Genomic DNA, 15,398 nt, shown 5'->3' on the forward strand with positions numbered 1-15,398 from the left:
TCAAAATACATGCGCTCCTTTTACTAATAAGAAAGTTATAGTGAAGCTTATTTTGAGTTCTCAAACGTTTCTCGAAAAATATATACCAAACAAACCAAAAATAATCATAAGAAATCCCCCCCCCAATGTAGCCTAAAGCAAGGGAGAAATTGCTCCCATTTTTCCATTATTCGTCTATATCTATTATATGCAATTCTTTCAGTAAAAAAGTTTTTTTCTCTTTCACTTGTTAAATAGTGATCGATTAATCATTTGTTCATGCTTTATAAATTAAAAATTCATGCTTTTCTCGTTACTTAAAAAACAGCAAAGCAAAAGTGTTACTTGCTAAAGGGAAAAAAATCATAAAAAGAATGCAATTAACGGTCCTCTAAAATCACAACACAAAAGAACATGCTTATTTTTATGCATCTTCTGCTGTCTTATTTTTTTGTAGCCTTTTATTGGGTTGTTGTTTTTTTTAAAAATTAAATAAATAAAAACAATAAAAAAATTTTTTTAATCTCTAATGCATTTTCATTCTCTAAAAGAAATAGGTGAAACTTTGTTAGCTCAACTTTTGGAAATCAGTAGGCAGTCAGGCTTCGTCATAACGACATTTGAGTTCATGTCTGGTAACGTTTTGTAGACCAACAAATAAGGAGAGAAGGGTAAGATAAGCACCACCTTCTGGTATTCTTAATCCTAACTGGTATTATTGTGTTAAATAGTGTGAGTTCTACGAAAGCTTTATTCTACGCTGCAGGGTTAAAACACCACTTTTCTAGAGGAAAACCCCTACTTGCCTGTGCCAAAGATTGATCAACTCAGGAAATGGCTGAGAAAAAAAAAAAAAAGAGGTGGGGGGGGTACAAAGATTGCTACTAGAACTGAACTTATAATTACTGTCAATCAATACTGCAAACCAGCACTAGCATTACCAAGAAAGGTTTACCTAACAGCGCCTTTACTTGCTTAACTGTGTCATTATAATTTCGATTAAACGTAAACTTTATAAATTTTCTGCACCATGTATCTATTATAAATAAATTATCTGTTTTGTTGTAAACCGTCATCTATTTCTTAAAAATGTGATTAGTACAACTTGAAAGAATATATATAAAGCAGTTCACATATGCTTAATAAGCTTCTCTAGCTTTCTGGCCTGAAAAAAAGATTCTTTCCCCCCCCCCCTCTCTATACTTATACAAAAAAGTCTTGTTTCACCTGGTCCCTGTCTTCGCCAGGTTTCTTGTTAGTATTACATTCTATTTATAACCGACGATCACAAACAGCCACGCAAAAAAAGATAAATCGATCTTATACGCAGATATTTTCGTCCTTGGCCTTGACCTATAACGTTTCATTCAACCTGACGTCAGAGGAAAGTACTAGAGAGTAAGAGCAAACTATCGTCCCTTCTATCGACCGAACGGAGAGAGAAATAACGTGGGAGGCTGAGTCACATTTTCAAACTTACCGTTCCGCAACAACAGAAATATTAACCAAAAATGAGAGAATTAGGTGAAACGTCACATAATTCTCTCATTTTTGTATGTGTTGAAATGTATGCATTATTACTCTGTTTAGTGGCTTGTAGATATTTTTTTTTTTATTCATTAGCGAGTCTCATTTCATTTCTTTTCTTTTTCCTTCTATATGTTCTATGAAGATTTTACTGTAATCAAATAGTTTTAGTTGAGTAAAGTTTACTACACCGTCATTTATTCATTTATTACGCCAACATTTATTGCACTAATATAATAAATGACGCACGTACTTTCTCTAACCAGTACATTTTTTATCGTGTTTTTATATGTATTTTTAATGCGAATCCTATCCAAGGAAGATTATAAACCTATAGTACATTTTGTACAGTGGGTGAGTTAAGGTTTAGATAATTCTATTCAGTTGTTCTCGAGACCAAACATGGTACTTTTCCAACCACTTCAGGCTTCTGATAAGTAGTATGGTAGTTTCACAATGGGTGACAGTAATATCCCCCCAACACACACACGCGTACAGAAACCACATGCCACATTAAGAATGTGGACCAACAGCCTACTGGTTGGCAAGCAAAAACGCTAACTGTTCGACTAACCCGGCAATAAATAATGGGTAAATGTGATTTCCGCCCACGAAAAGTTCAAGTAAACGTATTGTACATTCGTACCGTGGCTAAGGATTTTTTTCTATTATTATTTATTATTATTTTTTGTATTTTATTTATTTTTGTATTTATTTGTATATTAATATATAATTATAATTTGTAAACATACCTGCTTAGCGTCGTGGATGACTTCAGTAACACTAATAACCGAAAGAAGAATTTATAGGTTCGATTGTAGTCATCGGATGGAGGATATTTTTTCCGGCGATTTTTATATTTTATCAGAATAAAACTCAGGGTTTTAACCAGCAATTCAAAACGATAGAAAACGCGTGTGCATGTATATATCAATTAGGAATAGGAAAACAAGATGGCAACATTTGTCTGTCGTATTCTTATCACCTTTCGTCTCCAGCATGCTGGCAGAAGTGCACTCGACTGCCGCGATTTAGCGACCAATTTCTTTTATATAAATTACTTTATTTTTAACGAAATTACCACTAATAACTTTTAATGAGAATGTTATCAACCATAATCATGGACTAGTTGGAAAACCACTGAGTAATTTTTTTTTCTCTCAAGATTCGTCGATTCCTGCCCTCGTAATTAGTAAACCTTGTTTAAATAGTTCAAACTGCTTTTACGTTCATTTCATTAACTTTTATGATCAATAATATATTTCAGGGACTCCTCGGATATATAGTTATATCTGTTACTGAACAAAATTTAAAAACAAAAATGTTATACGTAATCTGGGTATTTAGACCCAAGTTTCAGGATTCCCAAATATCAGCTCTACGATATATGGAAATCATGTAAATTGTGATGAGAAATGTGGACTGTGTGATGCATCGATGATATATTACGTTGTCTTTGGCTTCGACTGTATTTAGTATTAGTGTTTCTTGAAAAACCTTCTCTGAAGGGAGGGGGAGAGTGGAACAGTACAATCTTGTTTTTAAAAAATAGGGAATAATGTTTATATATCAGGTCTCCACGTAAGAGATTGAAACGGCTGTTAGCAAATTGTGCCATGTGTAGGCAGGCGACAAGAAAGAACACGTGTATGTTTTTTGTTTTTTAATAAATAAAGGTTGTAATGTTTTTAGGAAGGATATTTTACAGAGAATGAGATAAGAGGAAGAAAGTTCGGTAACTTTGCACTTGGAATAGACATTGAGCTGTGCTCATATTGTAGACTAAAAGGAACATGGAAGAATGATAGATGTCATTACGGTAGAACAGCGACCAGGAAAATACCTGTAAAAAATATAACAGAAAGCTATGCCTGCGTGGAATAAATCTCTGTAAGAAAAGGACATTGGTTAACTGAGGCCTCCTCTTCTGAAAAATATGAATCATTTTTAGGGAGCTTGCTTCTAATGGTATGGAGCTCTAAACATTAAATCGGATATTTCGATCCGAATCAAACAGATCATCTTCGGTTAGCAGACAATTTAAACAAGGTGGAAACAATACATTTCAAAATATAAGACTTGCGGGTTATTACAGCAATGCAATACAAACTGCGAGATAATAATAATATAAAAAAAACCTTATTGCAATTGATAAGACTAGGTAAAGAAAGACAGTGGTTAAGATGGGGCAATTCAGCATTCTTAACAAATGCTCAATTTGAAGAGCCAACAGTGTAGTAGACGAGTTTTAGACCATAAGAGTCTGACCATGCTGTGCTAGACCATACTTCTCAAGTTTATTATAGATGGTATAAGATTGATGCTCATGTAATCTTTTCTCAACAGGTGTTTCCCAAAATAAAAACTTACCTTTACAGTCTACTGATATCAACACTTATTCACAAAGATTTCTTGCTAAAACTCTTTAGTTATCGTCAGAAGCTTTTCCACAGTATCCTCTCTCATGCCTTAGCTAATTTTTATCTTGGGCATCTAGAAGACACTATTCTCCTCCATATAATTTCACCTATCATTCTGAATTCGCTATATGGCTTCACTGTAAAGATGTCCCATTCTCTTTTAACCAAAATCAAAACATATTTCCGCATCAAATTCACCATGGAAATAGAAAAGAACGGAAATTAGCCTTCTTGGACATTCTTCTTCCTCTCCCGCTCTCTCTCTCTCTCTCTGGTGTACTGACTACCTCAGTTTATCGCTAACCTCCCTTCATTGACCGTTATATATGACAATATTCTGCACAGCATCCGTCTCAATAAATGAGCATCATCGAAACCTTACTGAATAAGAGATCATGCTAGTTGCTCCAATCATCATGATTTGAAACTTCAACTTCATATCTTTTTACGTACAGCAATCCCTCGATTAGTGCGCCTAATGCGTTCTTTAAAACAGGCGCATTAATCGAAAACGCACACTAATCGAATATAATAACCTATGGGAAAATGTATAATTCGTTCCTCGGATTTCTTTTTTGACCCTTAATTATTTTTTTTTTTATAAAAGAATTAAGGTATGTCTCAGGGCCTAGTTAAAGGAAAACCATGAAGCTGAAGGAACAATAAAACATATTCAGAATATAAATTTTATTATTATACTTCTTAACAAAGAATTGAGCTAACGTAGTTTGGCGGGCATTTTGTTTCTTTTTTTTTCATACAACCGACGGTATGGCCCTATTGCCTCTTCTACTCTTCTGCAAATTTTACTGCTTCTCTCTTCATCAGGGTCAGCCTCTAAGCATTGTTTCTTAAAAACTTCGATTGTACGAAAAATATTTTCAAATTGTTTCTGTGAAATCTCTTTTGGCTGACTATCAGTGATTAAATTTTCTTCATATTCTTCGGGATCTTCCTGCTGTGCATCTAAATTTAGCAGGTTGGAATCACTCAATTCTTCAGAATGAGATTTAATTATCTATCGGACGTTATCATTGAAGGGGAGAAAGAAATGAAGGACGTACGAACTGGTCGCTAAAATGCGAAATCACGTGCTTTATACATAAAATTTCTCAACTGTTATACAAGCAAAATAGTTACCACTTTAAAAAACTGCAATGATCATAAAAGAGAAGTTAATTTTCCGACGTGTAATAATAAACAATTCATCCCAGAAGACGGATTGATTACCCTATTATCGGAATGGATTCTCCTTTTTGTAACATGCGCAGAAGTGTCAAAGGGTCTCGAATCTGTGGGCGTACTATAGCAGACGACATAAATTTTGGCGGTAAAAATTTGGAACATAGTATACACAGTGTACATGGAAGTAGTGTAGTATGCCATTAAAAAAAAATAACTCTGTAAAATGTTTTAAATCAGTAACTAAATTATTTCATTCTGGTGAGTGATTTTTTAAAATAGTTAGCCATAAAAATGTATAGATAGAAAATTTTTAAAATCTGTAACATTTATTTTTAAGATGCATATAGGCGCACTAATCGAATTTGGGTATCGAAAAAAAATGGCGCACTAATCGGGGGCGCATTAATCGAGAGATAACTGTATTATGCAATAGAATGGCTTCACCCCCACAGAATTCCTATTCCTAAGAACCCTGAACGTGTACCGAAGGTTCCAATTCCTTATGTTACTGGAATCTCTGAACCAATTTCGAAGAGTCTCAAGATATATAATCTAGTGTCCATGTTTTTTTCTCCCCCCCCCCCATTTCCTTTTTGTCAGCTTTCACCAAGGATAAACACTCTCCTCTGTCCCACTAAGGTATTGACCAAGTTCCTTGTGCTTATCTTTTTCTTTTTTTTTTTTTTTTTTTAATTTGGTCAAACAGGACGGTTTTGTTAAGAAAAAACTACAAAAACACCGGTCTTATATAATCTATAACAAGTTTGAAAAGTCTGGTCCAGCACAGCATGGAGTTAACACCGATCACAGAATCTTCTGGTCCAGACTCGTCTACTACACTGCTACCACATCGAATTCTAGCGTTTCGTCAATGAGAGTGTTGAAGTGTCATTCCACTGCCCAGCTTAAACTGTAATGACTACCTTTCTTTACCTAAAATTTGGGAGAATCTTAATACAGTATTGCACTAGTACGTATCTTTTGAAATCCACTGAGGTGATACTACCTTGTTTGAATTGTCTGCTCATTGAAGATGATCTGATTCAGATCGAAATATCTGAATTAAACTTCTGTCTTTGTGGTTTATTTATTTATTTATTTTTGAGTAGGCGGAATGTAGCGCACTATCATCAGCAAAACTACGAATAGAATCTGAGATCATTTACATATAGAGCGGTGTATTTCGCTACCGATGTTGGAGTACCTTAAGGTGCTCCAGCACAGATAGAGAAATCAAAAGAAAGGCTACTATCTTACATGATCGGGGAAGAAAGATTGAAAGTTAAGTCATAAGATGGTAATTTGTTAAGTATGCTTCCATGTGAGACCAGATCAAACACTTTGGAAATCTCAAAAGTGCATAAGTTTCTCCAAACTCTTTGGATTGTGTTCAGAGATGAGTGATGTTAGTAGATCTGCTGTGGATCGAGTCTATCGGAATCTATATTGGTAGTAGCCGAGTAACTGACCAGTTCATTTGGGGAATAATTAGCTATTTGATGGCTTCCCTTATTTCAGAGAGGATGAGGTAAGGATAATGCACAGATATGGCGAAATTGGTTTTTGGAAAACAGCTTGCTTCCATGTTTTCATAATACAGACGAACCCCAACTTACGAACATAATAATTCGTTCACAAGCTGAATTTATTTTTATTTTTTTCATAAGATATAGTGTTAACCTTATTAATATATCAATGAACTTCGGACATCGTAAAATGTTCGTAAGCGCGGAGATTTATGTTCGTTAAATGAGTTGGGGTCGCAATTTATTAGCCCATGAAAGTATTCGTAAGTACGAATCTTGAAAGTTCGTAAGTAGGGGGTACGCCTGTATAACTTACTTCTTTTCAGCCCATTCCAAAAAAATAGCAGGGGATAAATGTCATAAGAAGAGCACAGAGACAATATGCAACGGTAATTAACTACGAAGAGACTTTTTGTAGTGATGGGAGAAGAATATTTGAACAACCTAGACTTATCTAGGTTGCTCAAAATTATGCTTTTTCTGATGCTAAACAACTTACTGTTTCTGGTACTGTAAGAGGTGATTTACCTTAGTAGTCTAGCCCAGGAAAAAATGATGCCAGGTTGTCTACTCAGTCTTTAAGTAATGTTTCAGTGGTGCCATTTGGGTGGGACAAAGGTGGAAGCAACGAAGGGAAGAAGCTGCACCCTTTCCTTGGCAAGGGACCAGAAATCACGACTGCCATTTTTACAAGAGGCATGCATTTGGATATACCTTTTTGAAATTATTATTTCAATTTAATTTTTTATGCATGTATGCATAACAATTTTTCTTTAATGGTGTTATTATGAATATATTTGTTATAAAAAAAAGAATAATGAATATTTCAATATCAGAAATTTAATGAATCCGAATAATAACGAAAATAGGTACACTTACTTTCAATCAGGTAAGATTATTTGGAATATTTCTCGAAATAGTAAAATATCAGGATAATCCATAAAGCGTTTATTGTGTTTCAAAAATTTTCATTTAAGATGAGGACATTATTGTTGTTACAAAGGACATAATGAAAGCGAGTATTATTCCTAGAATAAATATCTCGTACTTAAAAATGCTTTAACTAAAAAAAAAATACACAGAAAAGAAAAGAAATGTTATATAATATTTAGTTTAGCAAAATCATGCTATTCATATGTCTAGCTATTAGAATCAGTGTTAGAAGAAATTTCACATATTCATACCATGCATCGACTAAATGTTATATATATACACATCATATATATACAAACATATATATTTTATAAAACATGACAAAACAGTCGTACTTGTGAGAGGAGGCCTCCTCTTCAAGGGAATAGGGCCCTTATCTTTACGTCTGAGCAAAGGGCTACTGCGTCTCTCTATAACCTTTTGTTTCAGCACCGAACGCACTTTAAGGTTGGGTTCGGAGGCTAGAAGTGACAAAATGCAAGCACAACTATAAGCGTCTAAAACAGGCACAGCACTGCAAGTAAGGTTAATGCATCTAGTAATTCTAAATGCCTGTTTATTAGTATTATCGTGCAGACATGCAGTTATTTTGTTCATCTCATAAGCACTATGTGTGTGTGGGAGTGTGTATACATACACAAAGGCCTATCAAAAAGTTTTTTTTTCATATAATATGAATTGGTGTTTTTTTATTATTATTACGAGATAGTGACCTCTTGAACTGTTTCGCCTTTTAGATATTATTCCCATTATTTCTATTGTGACGACGCATATTAAAAACAGCACAAAATGGAGACTAATGATCGTACGAATGCTTTAAAAATGCCACAAGAAAAAATAGCTTATTTACCCCCCCCTCTCTCTCTCTCTCTCTCTCTCAAATTCCAATAAAGCAGTTCACTAACTTTTTGATAGGCTTTTTGGTATGGAAACAAAGTTTAAGAAAATACTACAGAAACAACAACAAAAAAAAAAAACGAAAACAATTAAACAAACGACTTAACCTAATACACACACACACACACTGTATATTTCATTCAAATACAGTAAACTTCCGATTATCTGACATGATGGGGAATTATCGACGCGTCCCTGACTCATGATAGCCTCTGACCCCACCATGAGTCTTTGACTCCATGGAGATCAGATGTTAATAATAATAAATGTAAACAAACGTGCTAAAGGAGAATCATTTCTAAGAGTCGTTTGCACTAGTTCTGTTTCCTTTCAGAAAGATCATAATTATTTTAAAAGAATCCTCAAATATATATATATTTTTTAACACGAGCATGGATAATCCGCATCAATGATAATCTGAGTTTGCTGTATACATAAAATGTGTTTTTAAAAAATGCAGTAAATACTTATGTTTTTATAATAAAGTTTTTTTGGGTTTTTTTTCATAAGATTTAAACTATGCTTACATTTTTTCAACAAAAAAGGACGAGTTCCGCATTTTGTCTCATTTTTGGAGAGAGAAAAGTCCGGAATGTTCCCATTATTTTGTGAACTTTTCCACTATTTTGAGCGAACATGTTTCAAATATTATAATAATCAATACACCTGTTCCCTTACAGCAATACTGTATGTGTTAATGAATGTAATTTTTCTCGGCCAGGAAAATTTCTAACCGCGGACAAATATGCAAAGCGAATTATACATTTCAGTGGTTTGGAAGAAAAATACTCATTTCCACTACTGAAATTTGAAATTTTTCAGGTTTTTTTTTTTTTTCAATTATAATACGGTGCATCTTTCGTTGCATTGTATTATAAATTAAACTGCCCCCTTTTAAAGGCCTTTGTAACTTAACGACCATGTAATGATTTCACAAATCGCTCGATTGTCCTTTTGCTCGATCCTCTGAAAGCTGGAAACCCAACGAATCCCAATTTCCAGCCTCTATGTATAGTAATGCGAGATGAAAATATCAAATGTGGTCAAACTATCAATAAATGAACTTTTTCTCGAAGTAATCATCAGCGGTTAGGAAGTTAGCCCGAGTTCAGAATTCAAGAACTATCCAATTATCCGAGATGCTCAAGCTTTTTATAATTTCTTACATACTATTTATTTATTTTTATTATTAATCGTTCATTACTGTATTGTAAAAAGTTAATGATAAACTCACGCTGATTCATTTTAAATAAAAATAAATAAATAAATCCGCTAATTTTTTAAATAATTAAGAAACGCATTAAAATTGTAATAAATAATCATACCGTTTTTGTATTTTTTTAAAATATTTTTCTATAACAGCCTATAACCTATAACTGTGGATATCAAAGGTTAAATGATTTTTTTTTTTTTTAACGGAGTCCGAATGAGGTGAACTCCGTTAGAAAAAAATTGTGCGACCTCCATCATGAATATTTGAATTCATGAATGAATTAACATTCATCTGAAGTTCTATAACACCTAGATCTCTGGATAGATTTCAGTCAAACAATGCCTACGATTGTAGTTGCTTCAAAAAAACAGTTGAGTTGATTAGTTTTGAATTATGGCCGCAGCAACTAAGCTATGGGGCAAGTGAATTATGTCTATTAATTTTAATTGCATTTGATGTGTTCAAATGATGAGTTTCCCCTAGCCAGGTTGTCTATTTTATAGGATGAAATATTCGAGTTTCCGAGATGAGAAACCCTACGATGTCCATATAGATCAGAAATACAACCGGAGAAGTACTGTTCCACAGAACAGAGATAACATTGATGAGGGAAAATATGAGCAATTAGTACATTAAGCCTAACGTTCAACTGAAAACTGCTGTTCATTGAGCGCCGCCCGGATTTAAAAAAAAAAAAAAAGTAGGAAGTAGTGGAATTACAGTTGCAAGTTCGAATGAACATTATATGGTAGTATCTGTTTAGGAGAGCAGAGTGAATTTTTTTAAAATTTCAATGACACTGCATTTAAATACATTTTAATTTTAAATAAGAGGATATGTACATTGATCGTTATGTGTGAATACCATCAGAACCACGCCCATTATAGGAGTAATACCGAATCTACATCTGAGTCAAATCTAGATGGCGACAGTAATGTAAAGGCTTTATACAAATCACTTAATTTTTTGTTGAAGGATTTAAAAATAACAAAAAAATATTTTTCTGAATTTCTGTAATTAGACATACACGCATAACGCCGCTGTCTCAAAGAACAATGATCTTTTTTTATTTGTTTTGTTGCCGGTTCACTGGCTGTGGTAGACGGAAGAAACCTGTTGTAGGAAGTATATTAAAAGAACTGTTAATTGAACGCAGCAGGGAAGGGATTGATTTGTCCACGGGTGGCCAAACATCTAGTCGCGACCTGAATACCACATATGATTTACACAACGATCACTATTTAATTACTATGGTATTTAGTGATTGCATACTGATATATCGTATGTAATCACAAAATAATATTGCATGAATACCATAGCAGGAGATCTATCCGGTGTTGTTAGCTTTCACCCACACATTCCTGGAGTACAATCAGTTAGTAATGAGCATATCGGGTCTTCACAGTTCCTAAAGAATATTCATTATTCGATTAACAGTTCACAACTCTTAATTCTCCGACCCCTTAATTAAAATTATTAACCATTAGTTTCAGACTTTGCGATACCATTTTACAAGGTCTTACCAAAGAAAATAACTCAAAAGCTAGTAAATAATCTGACTACTCGAACTTTATCTCTGAGCTATTGATATGAATAGAAACGATACCGCATGTTTATGAACAGAACAACTGTTTTGTATCATTAAGTCAACACTGTAGAGCAGTTGGAGTAAATCTTTAGCTTTTATTCTTATTGCTTTTTAAACTGATGGAATCGATAAGGCAATTTAAAACAAAATGGCTCTCTCTAAAACTGCCTTCCAACGTAAAAAATAAAGGAAAATTATTTCTAAGAGTCGTTTGCACTTGTTCTGTTTCCTTTTAGAAAGGTCATAATTATTTTAAAAGAATCCTCAAATAATGCATGCACATCTTTTTAACACGAGCTCATGTTCCTTTTTTTTAATTAAATATTTGTGAGTTCCTTTAATAATTAAGTTTTATACTTTAAATTTATAATTGAAATTAATATTCTTAAAAGTAAAACATTTTAATTATATATAGTTGTTAATTAAATTATGAGAAATTTTAAACAACATTTAAACGAAATTTCGATGGTACTGCACTGTTTTTGATAAAATAATTATTATTACTGATAATTATAAATGATTTATAATAATAAACTGTCGGTGTCTTGAAATCGTCCCTACCATTCTTGATTATCTGAAGATGATAATTTTTCAGATTATCAGATTGGCATCTAATGCTGAAATGATTCAATCAGGAGTTCGAATAGTTTACTAGGATTCAGCTCAGTAGAAAGCAACTACATACAGAGCTGCAAAGTTCTCAGTTTCTATAGAAGGGCAGCTGTGCAAACTTCAACCACAGTGTAGATTGCAGCAGTATAAAGAAAATCGTGGCCAGCACACAGAGCGTTGGAAATCCATGATATGGAAAGGTGAATCAATCTATATCCTTTTCTGATCGGTCTGGCGGGAACGGATGTGAAAGATGCGTGGGAAACGTCTGACTGGAATGTCATCCCAAGTGCAGCGTTTGGTGGTCTTTTTCCTATTATGAGCTCAATCTGTTATTGTGGTTCCGAGAGTAATGAAAGGCAACACTTCAGTATAGTGTAATGATTTCTATACTGTGAACACTTCCATAGCACACCACAGTCTCAGGTTCAAATCTATCTAGAACGCGACGAACCTTTACTTGTTATTTTCAACTGATGACGAGCTAGCTTGTTTCATATAGAGGTGGCAGGTTTTTTTTTGTTTTTGTTTTGTTGTATTTCTTCTGGAAACGCGAGAGAAGGAACATCCCAAAAACAACACCCAGTTAATAGACATAATATACAGACCTCATAGTTGCTTCATCGCTAATTCTTAACAACCCAATCCTACACTGTGATAGTTTTACGACACATACGAGTGACGTCGCTTTCAACAAGACAATGAACCAGTAGACTACTGATACGTGGTTTGAGGAAAATTATGTAGTTTTGCTTGTTTTGGTTCGAACTGCGAAGAAGCAACTAAGGCTACTATGGAGGACAGTATTTATCTGCTCTTTTGTGTGTAATGGATGAAAGGATTTTTCCTCCCAAATTTCTGGGACGAAGAACCTTGCAAAAGACAGGTTAACTAACACAACTGAAAAGCCTCCAGAGAATTTCAATCTGAACACACCTTTGCGAAGATCTGGTCCTCATGTTCGGCTCAGACCAGTACATCCGGCAATGGTATGGGCTGGCACAAGGAAGAATGGCCCAAAATACAAAACCCATATGTACATACACCACTGTTCCTCCCATCCGTCTCTCTCTCTCTCTCTCTCTCTCTCTCAAGCAACTGTGTTTGTACAGTTGCTAGAGATGGGTCTGTAATTTTACTAGTTAAATTTCGTCGAGAAAGGAACACCTTAAACTACCTAAGTGTAGATGTATTAATTTATTTTTAAGTATTAAAAATTGCTCGCGAGTCCCTATGTATTCGCATCCTACAATTCAAGAGCTCTCTGCTATAACGTTAACACATTAACAATGAACACTTGTTTCCAAAATACACGGTTGCTTCTTTTGAAACAGAATCACTGTTTCATGGCAGAGGTCTCCAACTATTTCAGAGGAATCGGATAAGTGGACAATCGATTTGATTCTTGCAAGCAGGAAGCTAATTAGAATAAAAATGCTAACTTATAAATCTTGTAAGGAATAAAAAAAATACAAACTGAATACGCTTTAATCCTTATAATCGGCTACCCTTCATTTTCCAAAATTTTAATTTAAAAGATTAAAGAAACAAAAATTAGAGTTATCGCTAGCAGGTAGATTCAAAGGTCTTCATGAGTCATATGAAATCCCTCTGCTGTAAGAGAAACTCGGATTCCTAACAAATTTTGACTTGATAATTTGTTTTAATACTGAAGTCAGTATCACATTCGAAATAAGTACATGTTCCATATACTTCATTACGCTCCACATTTGATGAAATAAATCTTTGCACAAAACGGGACGACATTTAATTATTACTTACCTGTTCTCATAATAGGATCGATTATAAATTGCTAAATTGATGTGGCAAAATTTGTGTATAGGAATTAATCCAAATTAGAATACCTATTATAATGCAGCTGCATACTACTTACAGGTTACTATTTTACCATTTTAAATATGAAACAAAACCGGTACTATTATATTATCACATTATAATATTATATATACACAGTTGATCAATCTTGAAGATCAGGAGTTAGTGCCTCAAACTCCGTTTTCAAAAATCTCGAGGGCGAGCAGAACTGAACAGAGATGTTCTTCAAGGTTATCTAGTCTTATGCAACGTGAAAGCAAAAACCAATGAGATATTTAGACATCCACAATGATTATACTGTGCACATTATTATTAAAATTATTTTTATTATTCCATGAAAAATAGATAACAGTGCATGTGAATTTCATATTTCTTGCATCAATATTTTTTAAATATAATAGTTATTTTGCTATTATTTTAATTATTTTACACTTAATAAAACTATTAAACAAATATATAGCATTTTCTCTTAGAAGGATATTATAAATAGGTAATATGCTTACCTGTTTTCCTAAGCGGGAAGTCGTCGTCGTACTTGCCCAAGAGTGGATGCCTGTAAGAAGGAGAAACGGTTGAGGGAGGAGAAGGTTGATCCAATGAACTGTGATTCCTGGACCTAGCAGGAAGTGCGTGTGGAAGTACAGGAGCAGAAAAAGAGAGGGAAGGAAACAGAAGGATGCATTTAAGAACTAGAAGAAGCACATGAGAAGAGAATAGGCAATAGAAAACAATACTCAATACAGACGCGATGAGAATACATTAGCAAGCAGATTTACATAAGAAAATGAAAAGAAATATTTCTTGGTTGTGCAGAACTACTTTGGTATTGGAAAACAAGAAATTGATTGTATAACTTGTCGAGAGTCCGTCAAAAATTATTACACTGATATTAAAAAAAAAAATATATATATATATATATATATATATATATATATATAATTGAATTTTTGGAGATTAAACTTACAACCAATGCACTTACCTAACACTATGCTGCTTTCCAGACAGAAACAATCACACGTCGAAATTAAATAAATAAATATTGCGTTAAAAGAGTTTATGTTATCACAGTGTGTATTCCTGCCAATCAAACTCTTTCTGCTAACAAGAAATAGTACCAAATATAATTCCCAATTCATTATCCAAGGAAGAAAAATATCGCTCTTTTTCGTTACTGGAGGAGGCACAACCATCACTTAAATAAAATAAATAAAAACTCAAAAAATATCACTGTGTGCACGACGATAAGCATTCGTTATCAATCACCAGAACTAAGGACAATACTTGATAATCGAAAATTCCAGCGATCCACGATATGCCGTGTATTAAGCAATCTATCAGTTTCCTATTAAGATGTATAAATAGCGATAAACCCAACTTCAATAAACTTCATCACGCTGAGACCATGGCACCATTCATTGGTAAGGTTCAGGCGGTAAAAAAATACTATTAAATTTTAATAACACAGAGAAAGAGAGATCTTACCTAGAGTGTAAAAATTGTAAAAGTATAACAAAAGTATTTAATTTTAAGAGCAGAACACTAGTTTTGCTAATAGTGTGCATCCTGGGTAACACAAAAAACAAAAAAGTGAAATTTCTTCTGTCTATTATTATGCATGAACGAGCACACATACTTAACTGTGCAATAATCAAGAGGATTACAGTTATTTTAATATGGCCAGC

The 15,398-nt window shown here is 33.7% G+C and overlaps 1 protein-coding gene across 13 annotated transcripts in view; it reads right to left on the reverse strand.

The window, feature by feature from the left end:
• The window catches only part of LOC150105480 (histone deacetylase 5-like), a 430,130-nt gene that overhangs the window by 186,078 nt on the left and 228,654 nt on the right, over positions 1 to 15,398 (reverse strand). For 8 of the 13 annotated variants that reach the window (XM_090394187.1, XM_090394195.1, XM_090394193.1 and 5 more), the window contains 2 exons: positions 14,220 to 14,332; positions 7,906 to 8,031 (listed from right to left, as the gene is read on the reverse strand). In XM_090394187.1, coding sequence (XP_090250313.1) covers positions 7,906 to 8,031; positions 14,220 to 14,332 — 239 coding nt within the window. The remainder of the gene's footprint in view (positions 1 to 7,905; positions 8,032 to 14,219; positions 14,333 to 15,398) is intronic. The other 5 variants (XM_090394190.1, XM_090394189.1, XM_090394199.1 and 2 more) reach the window with 5 other exon arrangements.

The sequence above is a fragment of the Typopeltis vanoorti genome, chromosome 6 (genome assembly GCF_054136105.1).
Source record: "Typopeltis vanoorti isolate ZY-2024b chromosome 6, IOZ_Tvanoo_1.0, whole genome shotgun sequence".
Lineage (NCBI taxonomy): Eukaryota > Metazoa > Arthropoda > Arachnida > Uropygi > Thelyphonidae > Typopeltis > Typopeltis vanoorti.